Raw genomic sequence first — 27906 nt, forward strand, 5'->3', positions numbered from 1 at the left:
ATGGTTTGTGGATCCTCACAGAGTAGGTTTGAGCTTTTCAACACTTCTAAAGTAAAGAGCATCCCTGACCCAACCCTCATAGGATGGAGGAGAGGCAGAATTCCAGCAAAATTAAATCTGACGTCTGGCCGATAAAGGGAGGAAGGCTATAAAAACAGTTTTAGTTTTTGGGAGGACCATCGCATGAGGAGGTACCCCAAAAAGTGCAACTGGTGGAGTTGGTTGTAGGGACACTTGAAGTGCTCTTGAAAGAATGTCATGTTTTATTATATATATATATATATATATATATATATATATATATATATATATATATATATATATATATATATATATATATATATATATGGCAAGCCGTTCAGGAAATTAATATATATGGAATGAAGTCTGAATATATGGATTGAAAGTCTGAATATATTGAATGAAACTTGATATATATGGAATGAAACTCGATATATATGGAATGAAGTCTGAATATATGGATTGAAAGTCTGAATATATTGAATGAAACTTGATATATATGGAATGAAACTCGATATATATGGAATGAAGTCTGAATATATTGAATGAAACTTGATATATATGGAATGAAACTCGATATATATGGAATGAAGTCTGAATATATTGAATGAAACTTGATATATATGGTAAGAAACTCGATATATATGGAATGAAGTCTGAATATATTGAATGAAACTTGATATATATGGAATGAAACTTGATATATATGGAATGAAGTCTGAGTATATGGAATGAAACTTGATATATATGGAATGAAGTCTGAATATATTGAATGAAACTTGATATATATGGAATGAAGTCTGAATATATGGAATGAAACTTGATATATATGGAATGAAACTTGATATATATGGAATGAAGTCTGAATATATTGAATGAAACTCGATATATATGGAATGAATTCTGAATATATTGAATGAAACTCGATATATATGGAATGAAGTCTGAATATATTGAATGAAACTTGATATATATGGAATGAAACTCGATATATATGGAATGAAGTCTGAATATATTGAATGAAACTCGATATATATGGAATGAAGTCTAAATATATTGAATGAAACTCGATATATATGGAATGAAGTCTGAATATATTGAATGAAACTCGATATATATGGAATGAAGTCTGAATATATTGAATGAAACTTGATATATATGGAATGAAACTCGATATATATGGAATGAAGTCTGAATATATTGAATGAAACTCGATATATATGGAATGAAACTCGATATATATGGAATGAAGTCTGAATATATTGAATGAAACTTGATATATATGGAATGAAACTCGATATATATGGAATGAAACTCGGAATATATGGAATGAAAAATCACGTCATGTATGGCCTGCGCCATCTTGTCTTTCTGGGGTGTGATCATAGGGGTGTGATTTTGTTTTCCGGTTAGACGTAGCTTTTAGTAATGCAACCATGAGGGAGGCACGAGATGTTTTCACTGCAATTTTAATTAATGAAGGGGTTATCAACCCCTTGGGTAATGCATGTGCTGTTAAGTCAATCCGTATAGGAAAAAGGAACCCACCCCTCCTCTCTATTAAGTTGGTTTCATCCAAAAGTGATGATCGGACCGTCTGCACAGAGAGACGAGAGGAACACGAAGCAGTGGGCTGCAGAAGCATTTAGGAGGGTAGTAAACAAGTGAAAATACGAAAATATTAAATATCACAGGTTGTACACACTTCTACAAAGGCTAAAGATATTGCCCCTTCTTTATTCAGGTGGTTCAGTCCTCTAGTTCGCTGGCTAACTTTTGTTATGACTTGTGATAATGTAGCATCCTGTTCAATGTTAACAGGTGGAGCTCATACCTGTGTGCATCATCTGACAGTGAGTGAGTGTAATGAAAAAGTACGACCAAATTACCACAGGTTACAGAGGTAGAGGAAAATGTGTCCCCTCAGAAACACTAAAAAGAAGTGCAAAAGGTTATTTTCAGAGAGACATTAATAAAAGATGAGTCTCTTTGATGACAATAAAACAATACGATTAGAAGTGGTGTTCAGAGTACTTATTTAAGCTTTCATTCAATATATTCAGACTTCATTCCATATATATCAAGTTTCATTCCATATATTCAGACTTCATTCCATATATATCGAGTTTCATTCAATATATTCAGACTTTCATTCCATATATATCAAGTTTCATTCCATATATTCAGACTTTCATTCCATATATATCAAGTTTCATTCCATATATTCAGACTTTCATTCCATATATATCGAGTTTCATTCCATATATATCGAGTTTCATTCCATATATTCAGACTTTCATTCCATATATTCAGAGTTTCATTCCATATATATCGAGTTTCATTCCATATATTCAGACTTTCATTCCATATATATCGAGTTTCATTCCATATATTCAGACTTCATTCCATATATATCGAGTTTCATTCCATATATTCAGACTTCATTCCATATATTCAGACTTTCATTCAATATATTATTTCCTGAACGGCTTGCCATATATATATATATATTTTTTTTTAACAACAGTGTTTCCAATCTTGATATTTAACACTGATCCTTTCTTTACCCAGCAGAAGCGTGATAACTGCAGATTAAAGTGTTAGATTGTTTTCAAACTCGGGTTAACTCACCATCGTAAGGCAAACTTCCAGAAGCTCTTCTCCCATATGCACCTCCAGAAAAAACTTAAAGAACGTTCCAGGACAGTTTACCCCTTGAATTTTCAAGAGTTACTTACTCACACAACTCCCTTGGAGAGTGAAGTTGTCCCTTTGGGATGGGAAGAGAGGCCATATCTTCCTGCTAACACCACCACAGTGCTTTTCAGTGGTATACATTTCACTTCACAAAAAAACTACCAGACAGCTCGATTGACAAGTCAAAAGTAATATGTACTTTGCGTTGAACAAAATTAAAATATCACAGAAGACCTCCAACTTTATTAGCTACCACCTGTGAGCTGAGCATACAGGTGCAGCTCATCAGACTGATGTCAGATGGCAACCGCTTCACAATAGCTGACAGACACTATTTTAAAGAATAAGCACTTTGAAGCAAATTCCTCCCTCTATGTCATTGTTTCAGACTACGCTGGTGTAGCAGTGCTGGATGTATTTGAAGAAAGCCAAAAGTCAAGACCATAAAGTACATTTCATTTCATTCATTAGATTCCAAAATTAAAACATTGGTAAGAATTGCTTTGCATTGTTAATATGGACTTCAAAACTGTTTTGAAACGAAAAATACCCCTAGCTACTCTCCATCCCCTCTTCCATGGTCACTTCTGGCTCCAGAAAACCAAGATGGCAGTGGTCAGGTGGTCTGCCTGAGGCTTTATATTTGCTGTTGGGTAACCATTTTTGGTTATTTACAAACTCACCTCTGGTCAGACTTTATCAGAAAAACAATTGTACAGGTGTTTAGCGCCTGAAAAGTTTTACAACTTATCCCAATAAAAAAATGAAGCATTAAATTTCCCCTTACACACCACTTTAAAATTAAAGTTGTGTTGATGTGTAAAGTGGATGTTTCTGCTGTTAGCGCTCAGTCAGAGGTGGGAATGATTAACACAGACATAAGTGTTTGTGATCTCTGCAGTGTCATGACTGCAGTCAGATTATTGGAAGATGAATCACACTCAGCTGTGTGTTGTGTTTTTTTTTTTATATAACTGTCTCTGCCTTCACACACATTAACAAACAATAACCCTAGCCCTAAGTACAGCTGCAGAGAAAACACATCTGGAACCATGACGGATATCTTTCAGTTTTCCATGACGTCTGATCACAGTCATGAGGCAGATATGTGTGTGTGTGTGTGTGTGTGTCTATGTTGTTGCTTTCTTGCTCTCTCACACTCACATATACAAGCCTACCTTACAAACAGGGACAAACATTGTACACTGAACAAGTGAGGACTTTTATTTATCATTTTATAAATGCAAAAACAGAAGGAAAAAAAAAATAGAAAAAAATGATAGTTAAAGGTACAGTGTGTATTTTTTATCAGCATTTTGCAGAACAGAGTCAATAGAAATGGAATATAATTTTCAGATTTTTAAATTAGCGTCTAATCACCTGAATATAAAAAACCTTTTGTTTTCATTAATTGAAAATAAGCTTTTTATATCTACATATGAGCTGCTCTCCTTCCCTGGAGACCGCCATCTTGCACTGCCATGTTTCAACAGTCGCACAGAACAGACTTTCATGTGTGGCTGCATAACACGCTAGGGTCAGAAGATGAAGATTGAGAAGAAGAGACAGGTTGTTGTTGTGTGCACAAAAGTTTGTATGATAGATGTTTTTGATAAAAAAACGTAATCCACCTTTGGTATAGGGAACCCGGTGTCCTGTAGCTTGTTCATCAAAGGCTTGAATAGGTCATTTCATTACCACAGACAAAACATTATTTCTTTGTCACTCCAGAAGTAAGATGTCGTTGCCACCGCCATGTTTGTTTTGCTGATACGTCACTTGGTTGAGGCCGCGCCTGTGCAGGTAACTGACATTGACACTTACAAAAACAAGATAGTCGAATTCATGTAAACACACTCAATACCAAAGGCTGCAGTGCATATACACAAAAATAAAACACAAACATACATTCACAGTGTGATGTATCTGTACACATGATTTTAATCTGTATAAAATAAACTTTATCAGAGTGTTAGTAAAAACAATATTGTAAGAACACATCATTGATATCACTGTGTGAGGTTAAGGTAAAACAGTGAACATTATACTGTTAAATACGACCCACACACAGCGCGTGCGTGCACACACATACACACATAAACACATACACACACACATACACAAACAAAAATGTACAATAATCACAAAAAAAGAAAAGGCAGGGGGTGTTGCTGAGTCTGTCTGCTCACCTGCTCAGTCCTGATGTCTTTACGAATCAATCATATTTTTAAGTGAACTTTCATAGAGTATATGTATTTATCATTTTTAATGTTGTTTTGTCAGGGGTTTTTGTGTTTAAAAGATTTCATTTCCTCCAGTTATTCCTTTTTTCTTTATAATCTGACTGAAGTTATCCAATATTCTTACACTCATTAAAGAAGGAGCTCCAAGCTGGTCACATGACACACACACAGCTGATATATAGTTTTTGATACATGTTGAAATATTTAAACAAAACATCAGGTGAGTCATCACAATGACAGCTTCTGGTCCATTCAGAGATCAGTTAAGGTCGGGGGGAGACACTGATGTGGGGGTGGAGGGAGCAGCATCAGAGAGAGACTGAAAAAAGCAAAACAGATATGTCTGTCTCGATAAGCCCAACATAGTTGAAATCATGAAGTCAGCCTGAATTAACCTTGAGTTTATCCTGAATTAATCTTAATTTCAATTCAAGATAAATTAATCCTGAGTTAAAACTGAATATTTCTAAATTAATCATCATTCATCATTTCATTATTATTGTTTACTACAACTCACGGTCACATTACATACCCATATTTATCTTTATTTATTGCTCAATCTGTCATTACCAACCATAATCACACCATGTCAACCTGTCACTACTGAAACATTTTAATACTGCCTGTAATTTACTGCTATTTAATCTAAATTCCATTTGTAACATTGTATATATCTAAATTGTATTCTAGCTTTATCTATCTGTTTTTATTTTTACTTACCTAATTTTATTTAATTTTACTTATTGAACCTTCTTCTTGATTGTACTTATATCTGGGTTGCTCTAACAACTGAATTTCCCCCCCAGGGGATCAATAAATTAATATCTTATCTTATCTTATTCAAATCTTTTACAAATCTACTTTTATCTGAAGTTAAACCTGCATTTATCCTGAAATTACCATTAGTAAATCCTAAATGAATCCTGAATTGATCTTGAGTTAGACCTAAACTAAAACTGAGTTTATCCTGTGTTGATCCTAAGTGAAACTTTAAATTCTGAGTCATCCCCTTCTCTCTCCCCATATTTTTGTCTCTCTATTCTAAAGGCAAAAAAAGCTATTACAAAAAGACTTAGTTATAACTTATACAGCCTGAGAAATAGGAGATATGGCAACCCTGGACTACATGGAAAACCTGCCATCTCACATGATGGACTGTGCCACTATAACAAAATTGTATTGAGAATGTCTTGAAGATTCATTTATGTCTAGTCTATTTTTGTAATTATTTTCTTATTTTTATTTTTTTTATTATTATTTTTTGTTTTTCTATTGATTTTAATCGTTATTTTGGAACTACCTATTGTCTGTAATATTAACTCTTCTCATCCTTTATGTCCTTTGTATAAGTCTATTTTCTGTCTATGTGTTTAAATTTAAAAGCAAAAAAAAAAAAAAAAAAAAAAAAAAATCCTAAATCCTCCTGAGTTGGACCAGATGCTTATTTAAGCTGATATCAATCTTGAGTTAAACTTCAGTTCAACTTTAGCTAATCCTTATCTAATCCTGCACACTATGTTAACTGTAATGAAAAATGAATCTGGCTTTTTTTAAGTTTTATCATCTTGTACTGTAAATCACAGTGTCGCTGTCAGCTGGTTTTGGTCTGATGAACTCGACAGAGACACCAAACCTTTTCTGTGTGAAACATGTTGATAAATCTACAACTGAAGGCAAGCAATAACATCTTAATGATATCAAGCTGACTGTGGCGAGCTCTGCTAAATTCTGACTCATTAAAAATGTAAACACAACAACTGTTTCCCCAACAAATCATCACTGTCTATCTAACAGCATAATGAGAACCAGAGACAGGCATCTGTTCAAACTGTAGCTGGTGTGACTCTGTAAGACAAATTAAGTTTAATAAAGTTGATTTCTTACAGTGTACTGTCTGAAGCTGCTTCTCTGTCTGAAGAGGAGGAAGCAAACGACAGAGGAGATCACCATCTGAGCCAACGTGAAGAGGAGGAGGGACGTCTTCACCCCTCTGCTCATATTCTGTTTACACACACATGCACACATGCACACAAACACACACACACAAACACAATGGAAATGATTAACTCCCAATAGTACCCGGTTTTCTTGCTGACCACCTGGTTGTGTTAAATACTTGACTCTGATTGGTCAGAACTCCATAAAAACATGGAGGATATTTTTGATTTTACATCATAGGACCTTTACATGATAATACCATCCAATGTCACATCCTATCTTCCTCTGAGTCCTAGTGACCAAAATATCCTTGCTGATGTTTTTAACTGCCTTCAGGATGTTAAAATGTTGGGTGGCCCAATGTTTTCTCCAACCAAGTTTCTCTATATCAGAAATCCTATGCTTCAACTATCCCAACTTCTACATTACTCTGATTGAACGTTCCCACGGTCCATTGTCTTCAAAAATCACTCCATTAAGATCTATTTCCAAAATCAAATCAACTCTGTTACAAGCTGACCTGGAAAAAGTGATTCATGCTCTCTTCTTTTCTTAACTAGACTTCTGGAACTCCCTCCTGTCAGGTATCACATACATCGCTCTCTGTCCTCCAACTCAGTTTCTTACTGGTTTAAACAGCAAACATCACACCACAGCATTCATACCCTTGCTTCCCTGTTTGTTTCTGAAATTATACAAAGATTTTATTGACCACTTTTGAAGCTTGTCTGGAGCTTCTCTTAACACTGACTGCAAGGAACCAAACTTACACAACTTCTTATTAAAGTAAGTGCTGTTTTTGTCTTTTTAAATCATTCCGTCTTTGTCACTTTCAAGCAATGAAAAACAGAAATGTCTGAAAACATGTTAGACTTTACAAACATTTCAATTGTCACTCTCACTTTAACCTTTGAATGTTTTCTGTAACACATCATCCCTCAACTGTGAGACTTTTTATATCAGGACACACATTTAAACAAAACACCCAGAAATGTATCTGCAAGACAGGGTGATGAAATATTTGTTCTTTCTGTTCCCTACAAGCAGCAGTACAGGAAGTTAAAACGTTTGGAATAAAGCTCAGTCAGCGTTTTATTCGGTGGATTTAACATGAAACTGTCCTCATTCAGCTCTCCTTCTTCTCTTAGCTCTACGGTTCACACAACTTAAAAAAAAAACAAGGCAAATATCACAACTTTGAACCCTGCTGCTATCATCACCACCGCTCAAGGTATAAGTTTCTTTGTAGAGACCGGTAACGTAAAGTGGCTCTCACCTGCTCCACTGCCGTTGCTAATATTGTTGGACAGAATCCAATATGTAAACGTAAACCAAATTAAACGGAGTCCTGAGGACATGCTACAAGAAAATTCAGGCTAGTTTCCCGTGACTACCAACCCTAGCTTTAAAATTTAAAATAGGCTAACAGTAGAGCCTTAAAGTTGGCGTATTTATTGATGTAAAATTAGGATTTCCTGCTAATGAGCAAATGTGCAGCAAAAAGCTGAAAGATCAGCAAACATGATGCAAATACATAAAATATACAAATAAAAAAAATAGAAAACATATGCAAAAGAAAAATGCTGCAAATTGAGGCATGACCTCCGAAGATGAGACAGTTTAAAAGTGTATCTGCTGTAGCATTCCTTCTGGACTTTGCCATGTGTATATGAATTTGCATCATTCCTGAATTTACAGCAGGTTTCTCTTATTGCAGATTGTTACAGATCGCTGCAGATCGGTAGGCCTTGATAGCCACAGTTGCAACACCTTTGTTGACAGTCAAACTAGAAGGCTAAGAAGCCAGAATGGAGATAGAGGAAGAAAGATATGAATCAAATCTAAACTGTTGTTAGATGACATTACTGCTGACTGATGTCTGCTTAATTTGTTCTCCACACAGAAGGTTTTCATTTGTCTCCACCCACAGGACCACCTACGGCTCATTAATGAGCCCTGACAATTTATTACAGTGTTTACTTAGTGACTCCAGAAGAGGACCACCATCAGATGAACACTGTAACCCCCAATAAGACTTACTCACCATGGTGTAGTACTTCATACTGCATCTGCTGGACGGCGTCTTGTCACAGGTCCCCGGTGAGTTCCTGTTCATGTCCACAGAGTAGATGATCACAGCAACCACAGACAACACAGCGGACACCAGGCTAACCAGCAGACACACACGCAGCTGCAAAATCAGACAAACATACACACAATCACACACACACCAACACACAAAAGTCAACAACAGAGCAGTTAAAGTCTGTAAAAATTACACAGCTGAGTCTTTGTCACAGATCCTTGGAGGCGTTCAAGACCTGCAGACAGTTGTTTGATGATTTCAGACACAATAACATGTTTTTAGTAATGTTATAAAAGTGCATCAAATACTCCCCTATTTAATTAAAAAACATTGGGTCCTGATCTACTAAAGGTTTGCGTGTATAAAAACACATGCAAACTTCATAGTGCACACAAAGCAGATGTACTAACCGGGAGCAACGAGGATTGCGTCTGTCAAATGAGCAAAATAGCACTCGCTATCCCTTTAGCGTGTTTGCCTTCATGAAAATGCAGAATACATGTAGATTATCAGAACGAGCAAAATACTGGGGGGAGGGGATGCAAATGTAATAATTTAGCACACACAATGTGATTTATCAAACCTGAAGCAGATAGCGGATGGTGTTTTTGCCACTATATTTAGCACGTTTGAAAGGCAGGTGGAAACTGGAACAGCGTTACGCACAAATGGCTGCGGTCACTGTAAAGCTCATCATAACATCGCTTTACAACATACATATGCCTGCAACAGCGGGGGCTTACAAGCATTACTACATTTTTCACACACTGTTATGTCATTATGAAGTCAATCAAATGGACATGAAGTCTAACAAACCAAGAGAACAACAAAAACATTAGGCTAATAATAAAAAAAACACAAATTCAAAGCAGTTCAGCACCACGGATAGCGACCGCATCATCCTGACACCTACTTTAACTGTTTCAACTAATGAGAGCACAGTAGGCCACTGTACCAATAGCTATAAAGTTTAGTAAAATTGGCACAGCGGCCCAAATGTTCAATATGTAATCAATATGTACTAGGCCTACTCAACACTATTTGAAGGGCATACAACGCCTTAAGCTCCGCGGACTTGTCCACGAAGCGCTGTATATCCATTTTCTTTGCTCTGTCATTCTGACTGGACAACATGGCAAGTCCACTCAGTCTCTCCTGTCCCACCGTGCTCCCCAAGGGGGTTTTAATTAGTTTTAACTTAGAGAATGAGCGCTGAGAAGTTGCAATGGTGACAGGAAGAGTCAAAAATAAAAGGAGGGCGTTGCAAACCTCACTGAATGCCAAAGTTACTGCTGGGTGGTCGACAATGAGCATTTTTGCCAGATCCACATTGCTTTGGTATCTGGTCCCTGAAAGAGGTTCTAAAAGAAAGCAGTTGGGAAGCTGGGGGCGATGTCCCGACTGTGGTGCTCACTGAGCCACCAGGCAGCTTGGTGTAACTCTTCATCTCGTGCTTGCAGCAGTGTGTTAGGGTGAATTGCCTCAAACATGTTCACAGTTCCATTTAAACTGGTGAATCTTTGGGACAGTTGCTGGATGATGATATCAGGCATTAAAAACGTTCACCCGAAAGTTGCTTTCTGCGTCAGTAAGGCGACTGTCCTCACCAAAGTGATGCCTAAGTTTTCTGGCCCTGGTTGTTTCAAACTGTGATTGACTTCCCAATTTAGTAGCTAGAGCAAGAGTGGCAGTGGCTTCTGTTTTTTCTCACAGCATTCACCTTTTCACAGATGGCCTCCCACATCGCATTTCTTCTGGCAATACTGAGAAGTCTCTGCTAGATCACCAATGTGTTTATTTGCCTCCTCCACCCAGACCTCCAACTCCATGACTTAAAACTTAATTTTTCGTTTACGGCCACTCGGCTCTCTCAAACTCTCCATGGTGACAGCTGGTAGCACACGCAAAATCCTCATTTAAGGGCGGTCTGTTCCACTTTTGCACTTGTTATCAATTGCACACGCAATCATAATCTATCTTGCAACACGCCCCCACGTGCAATTGTTTTGTTTGCACATGCAATTTAGCGCTCGTTATTTGGGATCTTAGTAGATCAGGCCCATTATTTCTTTAGCAAGCAGGGTTTCTTGGCTACCGATGCATTGAAGACACAGTTTCACTATTTTATAGCTAATTTAAAAACGTGTCAGTTGAAATGTTAAACAACAAAGTAACACACTTTTAGCATATAGGAATACAAATGTGAAACAGAGGGATGTCAATTTGTGACTTAGTAGAAAACCTTGGTATATTAAACCATGCGTGTAGACACTGGGTAGCTGAATGTGTGTGTGTGTGTGTGTGTGTGTGTGTGTGTGTGTGTGTGTGTGTGTGTGTGTGTGTGTGTGTGTGTGTGTGTGTGTGTGTGTGTGTGAACTCACAGTCTTTATGGAGCCATTTCTGTCCAGGATGATCGCAGTTACTCCTGCTGTAATGAACTGAAAGATGGACAAACAGTGTGAGAAGCCCTTTTCATACTGCCTGTCGAAGGCGCAAAAATGTTCATACTTCAACACTTTTCAACACGACCTGCTTTCAAATGATACAATATCTATATCATTTTTATGTTGAACAGTATCAAAAAATGTTAACACCCATTAATAAAACTGATTATATTTTCAACCTGAAGCTGCTGTTAACATTGACTGTATATAGAACGGACAGCATCACTTCATTTCCACACATTGTTAGCTTTGAAGTCAAAAGATCTCCTCCACAGGTGCCAAAATTCCTACTGTTGGAGGTCAGGCATGCTCACAAGTGACCTGGCTGGATGCGTCACACCCTTGACGCTAACCTAAACACTCTTTAAACTTCATGATTAAATGTAAGATCTGTCAGGTGTGTACAATCCACAGCAGCGCAAAGTCTTGTTTAACTTAGAAGCAGACATTCTTGGCTTTGAAAAGTTCAATAACTCTTGTGGTAGAGTTCACTATATTTTCTCTTGCCGTACGTCCTTTACTCTGCTAGTCTGGTACAGAAACGCTGCAGGAGCCTGCATTTGTGAAGAGAGCCGTAATCATGATGTCAAATCTGCTTTTTAAAAAAAAAAACCAAATAACTAATTGAAACTGAACTTCGAAAGAAAATGAAACCGGCACTGCGTGCAGGTTGTAAGTCAAAACCATAGACTGTATAAATTATGGACGTAGTATCCGTGACGTCCCCCATCTGTTTCTGAAGAGCTGTTTTGAGGCCAATCGTTGGCATTGGCCATATCGCTGCTGTGGAACCAGTGTGATGTAAAGAGGCGGAGTTTGAGCCTCCTAGCCAACAGCTACAGTGGTCCTGCGTGTCAATCAAGTCAGCTGTGCCTCTCATTGGAAGACTCGTAATCTCAATTTCTTCAAAATTGCCACGTTAGAAAAAAATTCACCCCACTCACAGTGTGAGCTGATCAAGAAATGAGCTATCCAGACGACGCTCCTCTTTTGTACCAGGCTGTAAACATGTTTACTTCTGCTGTAAAGATCGGCTTTTTCCCATTCGTGTATGTGACTTCCGGTACTTCTGGAGCCAGCCTCAAACAGATCCTCAATGAACTGCAGCTTTTAGCATTTCGGCATTGGACTCATTTTTTTAGACCGGAGGTTGCCGCTTGGTCAAAACTAACAAACTTACAACATGACAGCCTCTGTTCACGCTTAATGGGCAGTTCAAAGACACATCTATTTAAACAGCTCATCATAGGACATTTAAAAAAATGTATTAAAACAATATTGATCAACATTTTTTTACATGAGGAAGAAAAATCTTACTGTCAGCCCACTCCACCAGGGGACGCCCAGGTGGATAACCTCTGTGATCTCAGTGACGTGCAGAGGGATAGAATAAGAAATGACCATCAGCCCCAGCATCACCTGACTCACCTGGAACAAACGCGCACACACGTTCATGCACACACACACACACACACACACACACACACACACACACACACACACACACACACACACACACACACACACACACACACACAGAGAGAGAGACAGAGATCATTTTAATAGCCTTTCCTGACAAGTCTTAAAGATGGAATTTGAATGAGGTTGTTGTTCTTACAGACATACATTTAGCATGTCGGGGTCACGTTAACTACTACAGAACACCACAGAACGACTTGAAGGTGTACTATGCTAACAGTCTCCCTGGCTTTAAGTATTAAAGCTCATCTGGGTTAAACAGTTAAACCAACCACTGTATCTCTTGAGCTGATGGCCTTCTCTTCATCAAAGCTTTGGGGCACCCTTTTTGCCTAATGGTCGACACACTTGCCTCATGTACACAAACATGTCTTGCTGGTTTGAAAACTGGCCCTGACCCTTTCTACATGTCATCCCCTCTCTCTGCACATTTCCTGACACCTCAGCTGTCCTATTAATAAAGGGAAAACACCACAAAAAAGGACATTTTCACACAATAATCAAAATTCCTCATCCTGTCCTCATCCCCTCTGCAGCTGTGTGTGGTTTCTGCCTGGTTCACAAGTGCCTCTGTGTGTTGTTCTTGTTTTGTGTTGTATAATGTTCCTATATGCTTCCTGTGTTGTTCTAGACTTACCCCCAGACATTTGGGTTCTCCTTTTTGGATGGCAGCACGCAGAGCCTGTTGTCTGTCTGACAACTTCACAGCGTTCACGTCCTCCAGCACCTGCACCGTCAGATCTCTAGAGACCGACACCGCCATCACCTGCAGGGGGTAGCAGAGGTCATAGTCCAGAAATGCAGGATCGTTTGAGACTGAGTCACAGGATGGATATGGTATCTTTAGAGACCTTAAACACTTCTTGCAGGTAGACTTGTGACAGCTTCAGCACACTGTCTATAACAGCCACAGTCTGTATAACCTGGCTGTAGCCTAAGTGATGTCACCCATTGGTTTCTCAGGAGGAGAAGATCAAGCTTCCAACCCTTTTAGTGCTGGACAACCTGCTCTGACTCCTAAGACACAGACACACACCCTGCCTTACCCCCCTGTGCATAGAGGAGAGTTCAAAACAAAAGTAGAGTAAATAGTTTTTGAACTGATATGATGTGAGGGAGGTGACAGACAGGAGTGTTCACAGTATCCACTGTCACAGACCAGCAGCATCATGTTCTGTTAACACCCCTGAATTAGCATCAGGTCTGTGTTTGCTTTCTCTAAGAAAAGCAAAGATGCATTTCATGAAGACAAATGTTCTTCTCCTCCTCCTCTTGCTCCTCCTCCGGAGATGTTTCATGTTTGAAACATTTGAACCCAGTGAGAGTTGTTACACATCATTTCAGAAGTGAAATATGTCCCGGGTTTATTGAGGTGTGATCCGGAGACACAGCATGTTTCTGTCTGCTCCAGTTGGTGGAGCAGCAGTAGGAACAGACAGAGTTCATTTAGAACTGGGGCGGCTACACTCTGGACCAGATCAGTGATGATGAGAGCTCAGATGGATCCGTCCAGAGAGGATTGTTTATTTTATGCGTTCATTAGTAATGAATGGATCAGTGTGTGTTGTGTGATCAGACTGAAATCGCTTTTGTGTTTCAGAGCAAGGGTCTGCTCCACACATTTTTTTTCGGGAGCACTAATAATCAGAACAGTATCCTGATCAGAGTGAAAACACTTCATGTGAAAACCTCAGTCTGAAGAGACTGAGATGAGAAAATTTGACCCTGTCTAAATTTGAGAATCTGAACATTAGTTTTTATCAAATTGACCTTCTTATTTGTAATCTCTTTTATTGGCCAAATTTCAATGATTCTGTGCTTTCATTAAAACTTTTCCTTCCAACTTGGTTGATTTTATACACAGCTGGATAAACATATCAGTGAAATATATAAATGAATGAACCTCCTGATCATTAAGTGTCACACACAATGTCCAACAGTTAACAACACAGCACTGTCAGTCTTCACAAGTTGATAAGGATGAAATGTACACCACACTTAGTGACAGTGGGACAGGAGGACTCTGCTGCTCGTGCTGACTTTATAGATCGAAATAAACGAAACAACATCTTTTCTCTGGCACATTCTCCGTGACATAGAGTATAAAATGTGGATTTTAACAACAAATCAAACCAGCTGGAGAGAATTTTCTCCACACTGCAGGAACAACTGGACCAGAAGACCTCAGATCTGACAGAGGAACAGGATAAAACCTGTGAAGAAGGTCTGTACTGCATGATTAAGAAACACCAACAACTGGTTTCTGATCACAAAAAGCTGCAGGCTGAATGGGATGCTGCTCTGAACGAGCGCTATCGTGCTCTGGAACAGCTTCAGGAAGAGAGACACATATTTAGCAGGTTGGAAAAGGATCTGAAGAAGGAGTCCTGGTACTCAGACTCACATCAGATGGTTCAGACACAGAGAAAGTAGCTGGAAGAAGCTTTAGCTCACTCAGAGCATCTAAAGTCTGAGATGATGTCAATGAACAACAATATCCTCTCTCAGCATGAGTCTACTATTGTTTACTTTAAACATGTGGTAGATGAGCTCAAAGCACAGCAGCTGGTGAGTGAAACCAAGGGGAGACAACTGAAGGATGCTGTGAAAGAGCAGATGATCAAAAACTCTGAGCTGCAGCAGATAAATAACACCACCACCTCTACTCTTCAGAATCAAATGATGACCAGCGAGAGGTATCTCTCAAAGCTGAAGTAAGAGAGACAGAGATGCAGCAGACTGGAGGAAGATCTGCAGAAGGAGAAGGCCCAGTACTAAAAGGCATATAAAAAGGTTCAGATGCAGAGAAACCAGCTGAGAGAAATCATAGATCACTCAGAGCGTCTCAGGCACAGCATGCAGACATTAATGATGGACAATACACCTGTCTTCTCAGGTCACACAGAGAGGAAATGGCCAGTGCCAGCATGATGAGGAGTTTAAGACACTGCAACATGGCATCCTCTCTCAGAAGGAGTCTGCCATCACTCACCTCCAGCACAGGGTGACCAAGCTTGAAGCACAGCAGCTGGACAGCAAGACCAAACAGACAAAGCTGGAAGAGGCCAAAACCTTTGAGCATCAGCAGAAAAATCAAAAAACTAACTCTGCTCTCAAAAACAAATGGTGACCACTGAGGAGTTGATCCAGATCAGAACTCACCCCTCCAACAAACACTACAGCTTCACAATCCCTTCAGCATACTTCTACTAAAACAGACTCAATCATTCTTCCATCTGTGTCCCATGTTCTCCCCGTGTCTACGTGGGTTTTCTCCGGGTGCTCTGGTTTCCCCCTCACTCCAAAAAAATATAAAGAAATGTTTTATGAACAACAATTTAAAATGTCCAGCCTTGTGTTCTTATAATGTGCAGTGAGACAATTGTGAAAGCAACAACGATGTTGACATACTCCAAAAATTGCTGCATTGAGGTGCATGTCATACCCCTCTCAGTCTCCTTCTCTATCTGCTGTCCTTTTCTCTACACACAGTACATTTCCAGGTTAAATGTTCATTACATTAATGTTGTGTTGTGCAAATAAAATATCTTAGTATGTAAAATTACTAAAGTGAGTATCACTTACCTAAACTGTGAGATACAGGTGAAAAACAGCCAATAACACGAGTTGGGAGACAAACAACTAATGCAGAGCTGCATGCTTCTTTACTGTATAACAATGCCAGGTCAATTTTGGTGTACTTGTTGTTTATGAAGTCTTGGCAGGAGTACAACTCTTTAGTCCCTGCTCTATGTATGGGGACTGACCCCCACAGGCCTGTTGATGTGGATATTTCTTCTTTGTGGCCCATGAATGTGTATTGAAGTTCTGAGTGTGCATGGAATCACTGTAAAAATGGATTGGAACAGGTTTCAGAGCTCCTAGGAGAGATTGTGCCTTCACTAAGAGAACCAAGGTTACAATTATAACCATGCCAGGCTACGGTCAGTCCCAAAATGACAAAGGTAGCTCAAATGGTTCAACCACCAACAAGCCATCTGACTGATAAATTCAACAACTCTCTAGCCAGTGATGGGTGCCAATTGGAATGGGTGGGCAGTGGCTTTGTCCATTGTCCTCAGATCCTCAGAGCAAAGACTGGATGCAGCGCTTGTTGCTATGGAGCATCCCCAATACCTTCTTGGTTGGAGTTAAAGGCTTGCAACTCCACTGATTGATCCAAGTGGACTTTCTTTGGCAAGAAAGCTGAGTTAGGGAAGAATATAACCCATTATAAACATCTGTAAAGATTATGGGCCGTTAATTGGTTACGCAAGGACCGTTGAGTTGACAATCTCTTAACTTTTAAAAGGTAGATGGTACATGCGGTCACACAAACAAGTTTTGGATTAAGTGTCTTTTATTTGTAGTTATGCATGAGTGTACTGTAAAATGTTAATTCTGTTTAGGAATTTAATACGTTACTATTAATGGCAGTAATGTTCTGTCAGGCAATCAGCTTGCAGTAAAGAAGCTGATTAAAAGATTTGACTGCATTTACTTTTCTTTAGGCTATACTTTATGACAGATGCTTTATAAAATGTAGAGCGATACAATACTTCCTAAAGCAGTATTGTATTTAATGAAAGTACAAGTAGGCCTACTGATTTCAAAATGCACTAAAAAGCTACTCGATTACAGTAAACTGAGTACATGCAACTGGTTACTTTCCACCCCTTAATTAATTGCAATTAATCAAATATTCTAACGTGAGCTGTACTGCATTACAGACACACTGCTGTACCTATATATTTCTTACTTCCACATTTTACTTCTTCTCTTCTGCATGTGTAAACTTTCCAACTAGGCTACTATATTGTGATTATTTTGCTCCCCTTCAGCCCCCCTACACGCACACACACGTAGGCTACACACGCGCGCGTCTCTTGTCCAACCCCTTATTCTGGTCTTCTCCTCTGGCTGCAGTTTTAACTGTGTTTATCAGCAAAATGTGTCAAGTCGCAGAAGAGTTTTATGTTGTTGATGAAGAAAGGTCACGACAGTAAAGAAGGTGGGCCTGAACAACATCTGAACTTCTTACAATCTTCCACTACAACAGCGACAGGAGAAGGTTTACGCGGAGCGCTTAACAGATCCTAATGTTGAATAAATGACCATAAACACAGTTCACTCTGCACCCCCTCACACTGACGGTGATATGACAAAGCCAGACTCTCGTCCAGTTGTTAGAAAGCGTAATAGTCTATTTCTTACCGTTTATCTGTATACAAGTTCACAGATGTGTCCTTCTTTCAGACCTCTTCTTCTTCGGCCACTCCTGATGAAAAACGCGCCTCCCTGACTTTTCTTACGGCAGCGTGCGTGAGTGAATGTGTTTATAGGGGAATGTTACTCATGCCAGAGAGAGAGTGGGAGAGATTGTTTTCTGGCTGGATGATACCCAGCAGAGCTCCTCCTCCTCTTCCTCTGCTGGAGTAGAACTATTTGGAAATACTTTGTTTTCGGGATTTTTGTCCGTCAAAGCTCATCCGCAGGACAGAACGGACGGAGTCGGTGCGACAACCAACTCTGGGGTTTTTATCCAGAGACATCCCAGGCAACTCTGAACTTTAGCTCTTACTCGGGTGAGTAACTGATTTAATAGACACTAGGAGGGTAAACAACGTTCAGAATTTAGATGCAGTCTATCAGGACGACGGCCGCAGTCTCTGCTGTGCAGACATAACGGTTTTCATTTGAGCCTCTTTACATAACAAGAGAACAGAGAGAGAGGATGTGTTTTATATAGTGCCATAAAACGTAGGAGACAACTAAACATAAACTTGACCAAACTGTCAAATCAAGAATTTGGCAAAACACAAAACATTTGCTCTTAGGAATTACATTTTGTATATTTATAACGTTTTACCATTGCAAGTGCAACTATTGAAATAAAACACATCTGTAAGTCTGCCTGCATGTACACAATCCACATTTCTATGCATCCTTTCTAAACCTTAAATTCCAATGCACCAAGTGTGAACCTGTGTATGACCTGTAGTACCTATTTGTACTAGTAATGTTCTGAGGTGGCTAATTCCGAGTTATTTAAAGAGAAATTTAAATTCTGACAAACCGAGAAGTGAAGAGGTTGGTAAGTTCTAGGAAAACAAGCAAAATTTAGCACATTTTATTGAACACAGCTAAACACAGGATCATAAAATCTGTGTGTTAACAATGGCAAATGGTTTGATGGACATAGACCACCAGCCTGAGGTCTTCCATGCAGGTAAATAGCTATAGGTTTGTGCTGGTGATGCATTGACCCGGTCAAGTAGCTTTGTGCCAGTTTGACCAGACACAATATCTCCAATCCCTAGATCAAAAGAATGCCAAAACCGGTCAAGCTAGATGCCTTCTGTCATCTGTGTCTGTTTACATCCAGGTAATAGAGCATTGTGGCAGTATATCTGGCCAGCTTTGGGTGACTGCGCTACAGCTAAAACACAACATATGACCTTCATTTCAGGCATAGGCTACATTGATAAAAAAATATGAACGATTCGTTGAACGGACTAATAATTCTGCTGCCGACTAGCAAGGCTTATTCATTCAGTTAACTGAATATGCACATCCCTTATACCCCAGTACCATGTCTTATTGCATGCACCCTGTCTGAAACTTCATGTCTGCTCTTAAAATCCCCAGGAAATTATTTTTTCCCATCTCTTTACCTGCTTGCGTCCCATCTATACCTGTATGTACCCTTTTATATTGAACCCTATCTTTACCTGTGTTGTAGTTACGTGCTATGTGTCCTCTCTTTTGTACCTGTATATACCCTATACCTTCATGGCTCCACTTATACTTGAATTCACACTGTATGGCTATGCTTAAAGTGTTTTTATCTGCACAAACTCTACACCTATGTGTAGCGTGTCTATAACTATATGTTGCCTGTTACTTTATATACTTTGTGTATTCCTTCCTACAGCTGGTCTGTACTAGTATGTATCCTGCATGCTGTATGTTCCCTGTCTATACCTGCTTGTATGCTGTCAGTACCCATGTGTATCATGTCTACATCTGTAAGTAACCTTTCATTCTTGCATTTACTCTGGGTACACCTCTGTGTATCCTGTGTGTACCTTTATGTTTCTTGCATACACACAAAAATACCCCAAGTATAGTATTCTTGAATACTCAAGAATACCATACTTGTGTATTCCCTGTTTATAAGTTTGTGTACTGGGTAATAATTGCATTTACTATGCCAGGGGTTCCCAAACTTTTCAGCCTTGCAACCCCCACTTTCCCTCAAAGTGATTTAATGTGACTTAACTTAGTTGGTCTGAAGAACATTAGCCTATGAGCATGTGGCTGTGTTTCCTTTGCTGTTATGAATTCACCTGCTGCTACTGATGCTTTTGATTATTAACTGTTCACTAACCCTAAACTTAGGAGTCATCTGGCAAAAAGAAAGGCAGAAAACTCATTACATTTTCTATTTTCAAGGTTTTATTTCAAATGTAGCTAGTATTTTTGCCGATATTTTTTGCTATAATGGGTAAAATGTACCATTTTAAATAACTTAAAGTATTCTGAGATTCTGGAAGACATCTCACGACCCCTCATTTGTGTCTTGCGACCCGTCCAGGAGGTCCTGACCCACACTTTGGGAACCCCTATACTATGCTATGGCTATGTGTACTCTGTCTACATCCATACACCTTTATATTCCTTGTTTATACCCTTATAAACCATGTTAATACCTGTGTATAACCTGTTGTACCCAAATGAACCCTGCATGTATGTATCCTGTTTGTTTACATGTCCCGTCTCTGCATGTGCAATCTTTGGGTACCCATGTATACCCTCCCTCTGTCTGTGTGTACCTTGTCTGTATATGTATTCAGCCTGTCTTTACCTGTTTATACCATAGGTTTATACCTTAATTTACATTTGTATACATTTATCCCCCTTGTTTATACCATACCCCGGTGATTCCTGTGTATGAACCAAATTAACTATCTTTACCTGTATCATATATGTCCTTTGATTACACGTTTCTACATGCATTCCCTGTCTAACTCACTTTATGCCTGTATGCACCCTGTTTTTATTAGTGAGCAGCCTGTCTAGTTGTCTATACCCTATCTTGCCCAAAACATGTTCAGGTACTCAAACATTTCAGTTACATCTCTCTTAAATTAGTCATCCTTTTGATTTATGTATGCCCACTTTATAGGGGTCAAACCCATTGTTCATCACATTTGTTCAGGACATAGGGCCTTCTTGTCCTAAGTTATTCTTCTCACACTCACTTTGCCCTGATTGATAACTGTTAATGTGTTGAAGTGAAAGAACATAACATAATGCAAAAGATGGATGAAACATCATGAGTGACTGTTTCTGGACTCGGTATGGACAAAATGTTCCCCGCACTTCTCCAGGGTCTTATCAATGCATGTTATCATCAACTTACCCCCCTCTTTCAGTCTGCACTCTTTTATTCCCACCCCCTCCTCCTTCTCCTCCTCCTCCTCCTCTCCTCTTCCTCCCACCACATCTGCTTCTCATCCTGTTGCATTCCTATCCTTCCTAAGAGGATTCTGACATGTGGTTTTGATGAACTAACACACTCTTTCTCTCTGTTCCCCTTTTCTTTCTCTCACTACCTTGTTTTACTCATTGCTCAATCCCTCCCTCCCTCCCTCCCTCTCCAAACAGAAACACACATGAATGCACAAAAACAACCCACGCACACTACTCAGTTTAATATGTTTCCCACTGTCCTCTGCCCTCTTTGTGATCACATGGTGTGTCTCTGTTGGTCTTTGGGTCTGTTTATACCATCTCTCTCTCTGCCTCTCATTCTGCCTTTCTCTCTCAGTCTCTCTCTATTGTTGCTCAAACATTGTTCTCTAATGACAACACCCTTACCCTGGAAAATATGTTCTTCCTGCAGTCAAACTGAATGAAACTTTCATTGTGTCTATCCAACATCATGTAGTGTGAGGGAAGGAACATACAGTACAGTAAATGTGTTGTGCCTTGCTTTAGCTTAGCACTTTGTCAGGTGCACTCCCTAACTACTTGTACAATACTGTTAGGGATATAAGTAAAAAGCTCAACAACAAGAGGCTTTACTATTGTATCCACACCACCGTGTATGACTACTGCATAGCATTAATTACAACACCAAATTTAAACATTCATATTTGGTCAAAGCAGGGTAAACTCAGCTCTGAGCATCTGAGGGCCTGATGTAAACACACAGTCTAAAGGGCATGGTGCAAAGTGAATTAGGGTGTACTCAAACACATTTTACTAGTCAAGTGGTGCACAACCTGGGTGCTAAGTGAGGCTAAACTATTGATTTTATATTTAGGGCTTTCCAAGGTACATTAAAAAAAGCTTTAACTTCAATTTTCATTAAAAAAAACGAGTGAGTTATCCTCATTGAACCATGATCTGTGAGGATTAAAGAACACAATTGCACTAAATATTGATTTAAACGGTTAGTAATGGAGTTAATATTGAGATTAAAAAATGTTTACTGGGAATTTTTGGGGCTCTGACACTTGGATAATTAGATATGCCCTGGGTCAAGTTGACCCAGGAACAGTATTGCTGTCCCTAAGAAACGGACATAACACGAGGGCTAGAGTACTATGTTCCCACTTTGATTCTGTTTTTTGTCTGACTTCTGTCTTGCAGCACCATGTCCTCTGTGGGGGCAGGGCCAGCAGGTGAACCCAAGTTAAATCGCCTTTTCACCTGGTTTGACCCTGAAACAGCTGCGGTGAGATCAGCACACAAATATCTGAATATCTGAATATCTCCATGGGAATTTACTGGCAAATATGTATAAATGTGTGTGTGTGTGTGTGTGTGTGTGTGTGCGTGTGTGTGTGTGTGTGTGTGTGTGTGTGTGTGTGTGTGTGTGTGTGTGTGTGTGTGTGTGTGTGTGTGTGTGCGTGCACGTGCATAGGGGGTGACCATCCTTTTAGGGCTGTACCAGGTGCTGCTGTCAGTCCCCTTGGCATCTGCTGGCCTATCAATGCCCTCTATCTTCATTCTGCCACTCGTCACCGGAATTTTGGTATGTACCTGTTACCGCACCTTTACCAGCTCATTCTGTTATCACTCATATGTGAGGAAGCAGGGGACAGGGAAATAAAATGCTGACATGAATTTTGGGTCTCTAAGAGAAGTTTGAATAGACATGGAGGAAAACTGAGACAAGCTCAGTTAAAGGTATAAGCATGACGTAAAACATGCTTCTCATGTTTTCCATCATTGAGAGGTCTATGAGAGCTTTTTTATACGCTGACAGTAATCCTCCTAAACTGAACTGCCCTGAATGTTATGCTTGTTGTTTTAGAGCTCCCCCTGCTGGTAAGCAGAACTCACATGTCACGGCTGCAGACAGTATTTCCTCCAGGTTTCCTCCTGTTTCTTGCTCATTTGAGTCTCAGACAACATGTGCACAATGGTGCCTGCTCTATGGTGGAGGAAATGTGCAATGCAAATTTACAAAGGATGAAACACTTTTACAAAGTTGGAGACAAATGTAGATTTTGGAAAACATTTCCACATTTTATAAAACAAAATTACATTAGCCTAACACTTTTACCAAATTTACATTTAAGAAAACAAATGTACAAAGTCAGAAACACTTTTACAAGCAAATTTACAAAAGGCAAATTCTTCCAGAAAAGGAATCTACCAAGTACAGGAATTGATCCAGAAGTGATCGAGTGAGCAGTTTAATTTGGCAGAGAGAAATAGAGCAGTGTTACATAAAGTTTATCCGCCAAAACAAACTTAATGGCCCCTTACTCGCTTACATGTCAGGCTGCTGGTTTGAATATTCTGCATTCAATGAACAGCTGACATGAAAGAGTATAGGAGGAAATCCTGAACGAGTATATTTACTCCTGTGAAGAGTTTGTATCTGGTTATTGTCAGTGGTGGACAAAGTACACAGCTTCATTACTTAAGTCAAAGTATAGATGCTCCAGGTCAAATATTACTCCAATACAAGTGAAAGTTGCTCTGTCAGATTTTTAACTGAGTTAAAGTACTGAAGTACTTGCTTTTAAAAAGTATTCAAAGTACTTCTTAAAATATCTCAAAATGTTGTATTTTCACAATACATAAATGCAGTCAAGAATACATTATGTTACATTATGTTTATTTAGAACACATTACTTGAAATCTTTCAAAACTATAACATGGAATAAAAACAGCAACTAAGTTACTCCAAGGTATGAAATGTTTATCTGGAATAAACAAATGTTGCGTAGCTCAACACACAGATTGAACAGTGAATTTATTGCATGTTTGGGCAGAGTGGGAAACAAGGTGAACATTTCAAACGATACATATCATTCTTCATTTCAAAAACTCCAACCGTGGAGACTCACTATATACAGGTATGACTAAACCACTGAGACAAACAGAACTACACCAATACATTTTACTGTCTTAGGGATCAGATTTCAGAAAAGAGAAGGAAATTCATCAACTGATTTCAAAGCAAAAAAAGTCAAGTCAAAAGTAATAAGTATCCCCAAAATATAATAATCAAGTTAAGTACAGATACTCAAAAACTGTACTTAAGTACTGTACTCAAGTAAATTTACTTTGTCACTGTCCACCACTGGTTAATGTACAGATTGAATTACTCCTAATCACTCCTAACTCAGTTACAATCAGTGGCAATGCAGGGGGAGTTGAGCCTTTAGTGCAAAGTAAACAAATGCAACAAAGAAGCAAAACGACATGCAGTTTATGGAGGTGAAAATAGTCCTCTGCAGGGTCAATTAATGCTGCTTCCTTCTATCCATGTAGAGTGACTGAAAAACACTGTACGTTAAATGACCTGGTGTACATCAGTACATCAACATCAGTTACTTGCACTCTTCATGCACTGTACTATGGGATTTAAATGAATCTGTCTTTTATTAAACTTCAAGCAATCAAAAACATTAATAGGCAGGATTTTGTTAGTCATTTTAAACATTATTGAAATGGTGATAATCATGAAACCGTGATTTATTACTCAGACCATAATCGTACCACCAAAAACTTTACTTATTGCATCCCTACTCCAAACACACCGACATTGAGGGGTTAAAAAAACTTGATCTGTTAGAGCCTCAGAATTGAAAAGAGGCTATAATTTCTACAATACAAAATATATGTACTTAAAGGAACTTGATACAAATTGGAAAAAACTCATAATTGAAAGCTATTGTTAAACGTGTGTGTGTGTGTGTGTGTGTGTGTGTGTGTGTGTGTGTGTGTGTGTGTGTGTGTGTGTGTGTGTTTGAGACAGGTAGTTGCAGGAGGATCATTAACTGTGGCCAATGAGAAGAACCCGAGCAGACTGCTGGTACGTTCATGGAACAACTTTGTTGTGATTTAAAGAATATATATTTTAATTCTAACAGAAAATATGAAGTACACCGTTTTTTTCAAGTATTTAGGCACTAAGTTTGTAGTGTCTCAGTTTCTGCAGCTCTGACACACATACTAGGAAACATATTTTTTTTACAACCAACTCCTGTTAAATACAGTGTTATATAATCTAATCTAGGAATAAAAACACATTTCAATAAGTCAAATTTGCTCAAAGTAGAGATACCAAGGCGTATTATAATACTTAACTTGTAACATTATAATAATAACATGCACTTGTGCATTTGTTTACCAACAGTCATATCAGCTGTTTCAAAATGTTCATCACTTTAATCTTAAAGTTTTTTCAGTGCACACTGACGATCTTGATCTCCACAGCTTCGGTTCTGTGTATACAGTAACATGGCCAGCCTGCTGGGGTCGACGGTGGCTCTCTGTCTGTACTGCTACAGCCTGAGCAAGCCTGAGACAGTTACAGCCTTCTGCCCCATCCCTACCATGTATTTTGAGCACAGGCACCGGAGTTACAAGTGTCCTGGAGAAATACTGGCGGTAAGTTAGCCACTCCGAGCTTAACTGCCTCCTGTCATCCATCTTTTGATAGGGTCTGTGGTGAAGCATAGTGGGGAAAAAAAACAGGGCGTATGATTAGGACAAGAACCGCAGATTAACAAAAATGAGGTAGAAGAAGGAAGAGAAGAAGAACAGACGTATACAGACAAAATATGTTCAATTACAATGATATTGATATAACAAAGAGCTTCTCTGTATGTCAACTGTCTAGAAATAACATTTGTTTTGAATTGGTGCCATACAAACATTGGTTGATTGATTGATGGATGGATGGATGGATGGATGGATGGATGGATGGATGGATGGATGGATGGATGGATGGATGGATGGATTGATTGCTTGATTGCTTGATTGATTGATTGATTGATTGATTGATTGATTGATGGATGGATTATTCATGCAAGCAGTGCAACACTTTAATTACTGCATTGTGTTGTTTGCCTACAGGCCTTTAACTGGAATTTGATCCTTTTGCTGCTAATCTACGATGCAGGAGCTGTGTTGATGCACTGTGTCCTGTCTGTGTCTGCACTCAGAGCACTGAAAACAGCCTAACACACACACACACACACACACACACACACACACACACACACACACACACACACACACACACACACACACACACACACACACACACACACACACACACACACACACACTTCTTAAACTATTCCTTCTTTCCTCCAAATATGGTCCTATGGGCTCCAGATTTACAACCAATTGATTGATTTAATACAAGAATGAATGGATTTAACTACAAATAATCAAGCTTATGAAGTGGATTTGACATGAAAACAGCCCAAGGGATAACACGTGTAAATAATGTTGATGTTGTTGTATCATAACTGCTATGTACTGTATGTGTCATCCTCTGTTAGCATAGAGCTTTTGAATAAGTATCAGTGTTAGCACAGTCAGATCAAAAACAGTAAATATCAGTACTGAAATAAAGCAGTAGGTTTAATGTTATTAAAAAAAGTTTGTCCACTATTAAGGACTGATGATTTTTCATTTCTAAAGTCCTGTGTCATGAAGTGTCTTCATAAAATAAAGATCTTTAAAATATACTTTTTATGAGTTTATCTGATTTTTTTTAAATGTATGTTGCCAAATCAACTTGTATTTTATTTTCAGGCAAAATTTAATTTCCATCTTCAGCCTGTAACCCAAATGTCTGGCATTGTGTTTGGTAATATCAAACTATTCTGTGTGAGAAAATCCACCCAGATTAAGTGAATTTGATTTATCAAATATGTCAAACTGACTGTAAACAGACAACGCTGCTATGTCACACTGTGTGGTCTGAAGTCAGCTGGGGATTTACAATAAATAACAATAATTGATGTGATCAATAATATCATATAGTTATATCCTGCAAAAAGACACTACATTAGCTTTTCTGCATTGTCTGTCCGTCATTTTACTTTACACCACAATGCATTATTGTATTTAGCTTGGTCTGTGACTGTTGCTTTTAAATTACTTTTAACAATGCATTGTTAGATGTAATGGGTTCACTATATTGCATAATAGTTCTCACTCTGAATTCAGACAGCACTATGAAATGTTGAATTCCCTGTACAGTAAACCGAATAGAGAGTGCTGAATTCAGTCACAATCTAAGATGGCTAATGAAGTGCATCCGTCCTAATCTGTTATCACTTCATTATCGAACTAACTGTAATGTTGAGAACATTTTAAAGTGTAACTAAACCCAAAACCACTTTTTTAAGCTGAAAACATATTTATATAAGGATTTAGTAATCTGTGAATCCCAGCAGTTGAGCCTAAAGTATTAAAATTCCTCAAATTGTGTTGAAAATGTGTGTAGCGTATGCCATCTCAAGGTCGAAACCTGCAATTGAGTTTTTCTAACCGCTGGCCGAGGACACATTGACACATTGACATATTTGGTACGAGAGTCTATCATCGACTCTATAAAAGTACTTCACCGGCTCAGTAAACTGGGAGGAGTGAAGTGGACCAGGAGAGCCTCACAGCCTGATATTGACCGTGACTTTAGTACACGTATTGTATCCGGTATGGTTCAGCT

The 27906-nt window shown here is 38.8% G+C and overlaps 2 protein-coding genes across 2 annotated transcripts; one reads left to right on the forward strand and one right to left on the reverse strand.

Annotated features, from left to right (window-relative positions):
• Nucleotides 1–5138: 5138 nt before the first annotated feature.
• On the reverse strand, nucleotides 5139–18286 carry tmem176 (transmembrane protein 176). Its single transcript, XM_034688893.1, has 7 exons — nucleotides 18123–18286; nucleotides 13546–13674; nucleotides 12747–12857; nucleotides 11367–11423; nucleotides 8944–9090; nucleotides 6846–6962; nucleotides 5139–5280 (listed from the first exon to the last, which is right to left on the reverse strand). Exons 2-7 carry the CDS (start codon nucleotides 13669–13671, stop codon nucleotides 5221–5223), a joined length of 618 nt encoding a protein of 205 aa, XP_034544784.1. The 5' UTR covers nucleotides 13672–13674; nucleotides 18123–18286; the 3' UTR covers nucleotides 5139–5220.
• Nucleotides 18252–26920, forward strand: si:dkey-9i23.16 (uncharacterized protein LOC571915 homolog). Its single transcript, XM_034688894.1, has 6 exons — nucleotides 18252–18493; nucleotides 22569–22653; nucleotides 22843–22953; nucleotides 25195–25251; nucleotides 25656–25829; nucleotides 26298–26920. The coding sequence occupies exons 2-6, from the start codon at nucleotides 22573–22575 to the stop codon at nucleotides 26403–26405; spliced, it is 531 nt and encodes a 176-aa protein (XP_034544785.1). The 5' UTR covers nucleotides 18252–18493; nucleotides 22569–22572; the 3' UTR covers nucleotides 26406–26920.
• The last annotated feature ends 986 nt before the right edge of the window (nucleotides 26921–27906 follow it).

The sequence above is a fragment of the Notolabrus celidotus genome, chromosome 7 (genome assembly GCF_009762535.1).
Source record: "Notolabrus celidotus isolate fNotCel1 chromosome 7, fNotCel1.pri, whole genome shotgun sequence".
NCBI classification, from domain to species: Eukaryota; Metazoa; Chordata; class Actinopteri; order Labriformes; family Labridae; genus Notolabrus; species Notolabrus celidotus.

Excerpts from the sequence above, each read along its gene's own strand:
- tmem176 (XM_034688893.1), bottom strand. The coding sequence starts at position 13,671 with ATGGCGGTGTCGGTCTCTAGAGATCTGACGGTGCAGGTGCTGGAGGAC. Across the intron at positions 11,424-12,746 it reads CCTGGTGGAGTGGGCTGACA|TTCATTACAGCAGGAGTAAC; the intron begins GTAAGATTTTTC and ends TCCATCTTTCAG. Across the intron at positions 6,963-8,943 it reads GTATGAAGTACTACACCATG|AATATGAGCAGAGGGGTGAA; the intron begins GTGAGTAAGTCT and ends GTGTGTAAACAG.
- si:dkey-9i23.16 (XM_034688894.1), top strand. The coding sequence starts at position 22,573 with ATGTCCTCTGTGGGGGCAGGGCCAGCAGGTGAACCCAAGTTAAATCGC. Across the intron at positions 22,954-25,194 it reads CACTCGTCACCGGAATTTTG|GTAGTTGCAGGAGGATCATT; the intron begins GTATGTACCTGT and ends TGTTTGAGACAG. Across the intron at positions 25,252-25,655 it reads AGAACCCGAGCAGACTGCTG|CTTCGGTTCTGTGTATACAG; the intron begins GTACGTTCATGG and ends TGATCTCCACAG.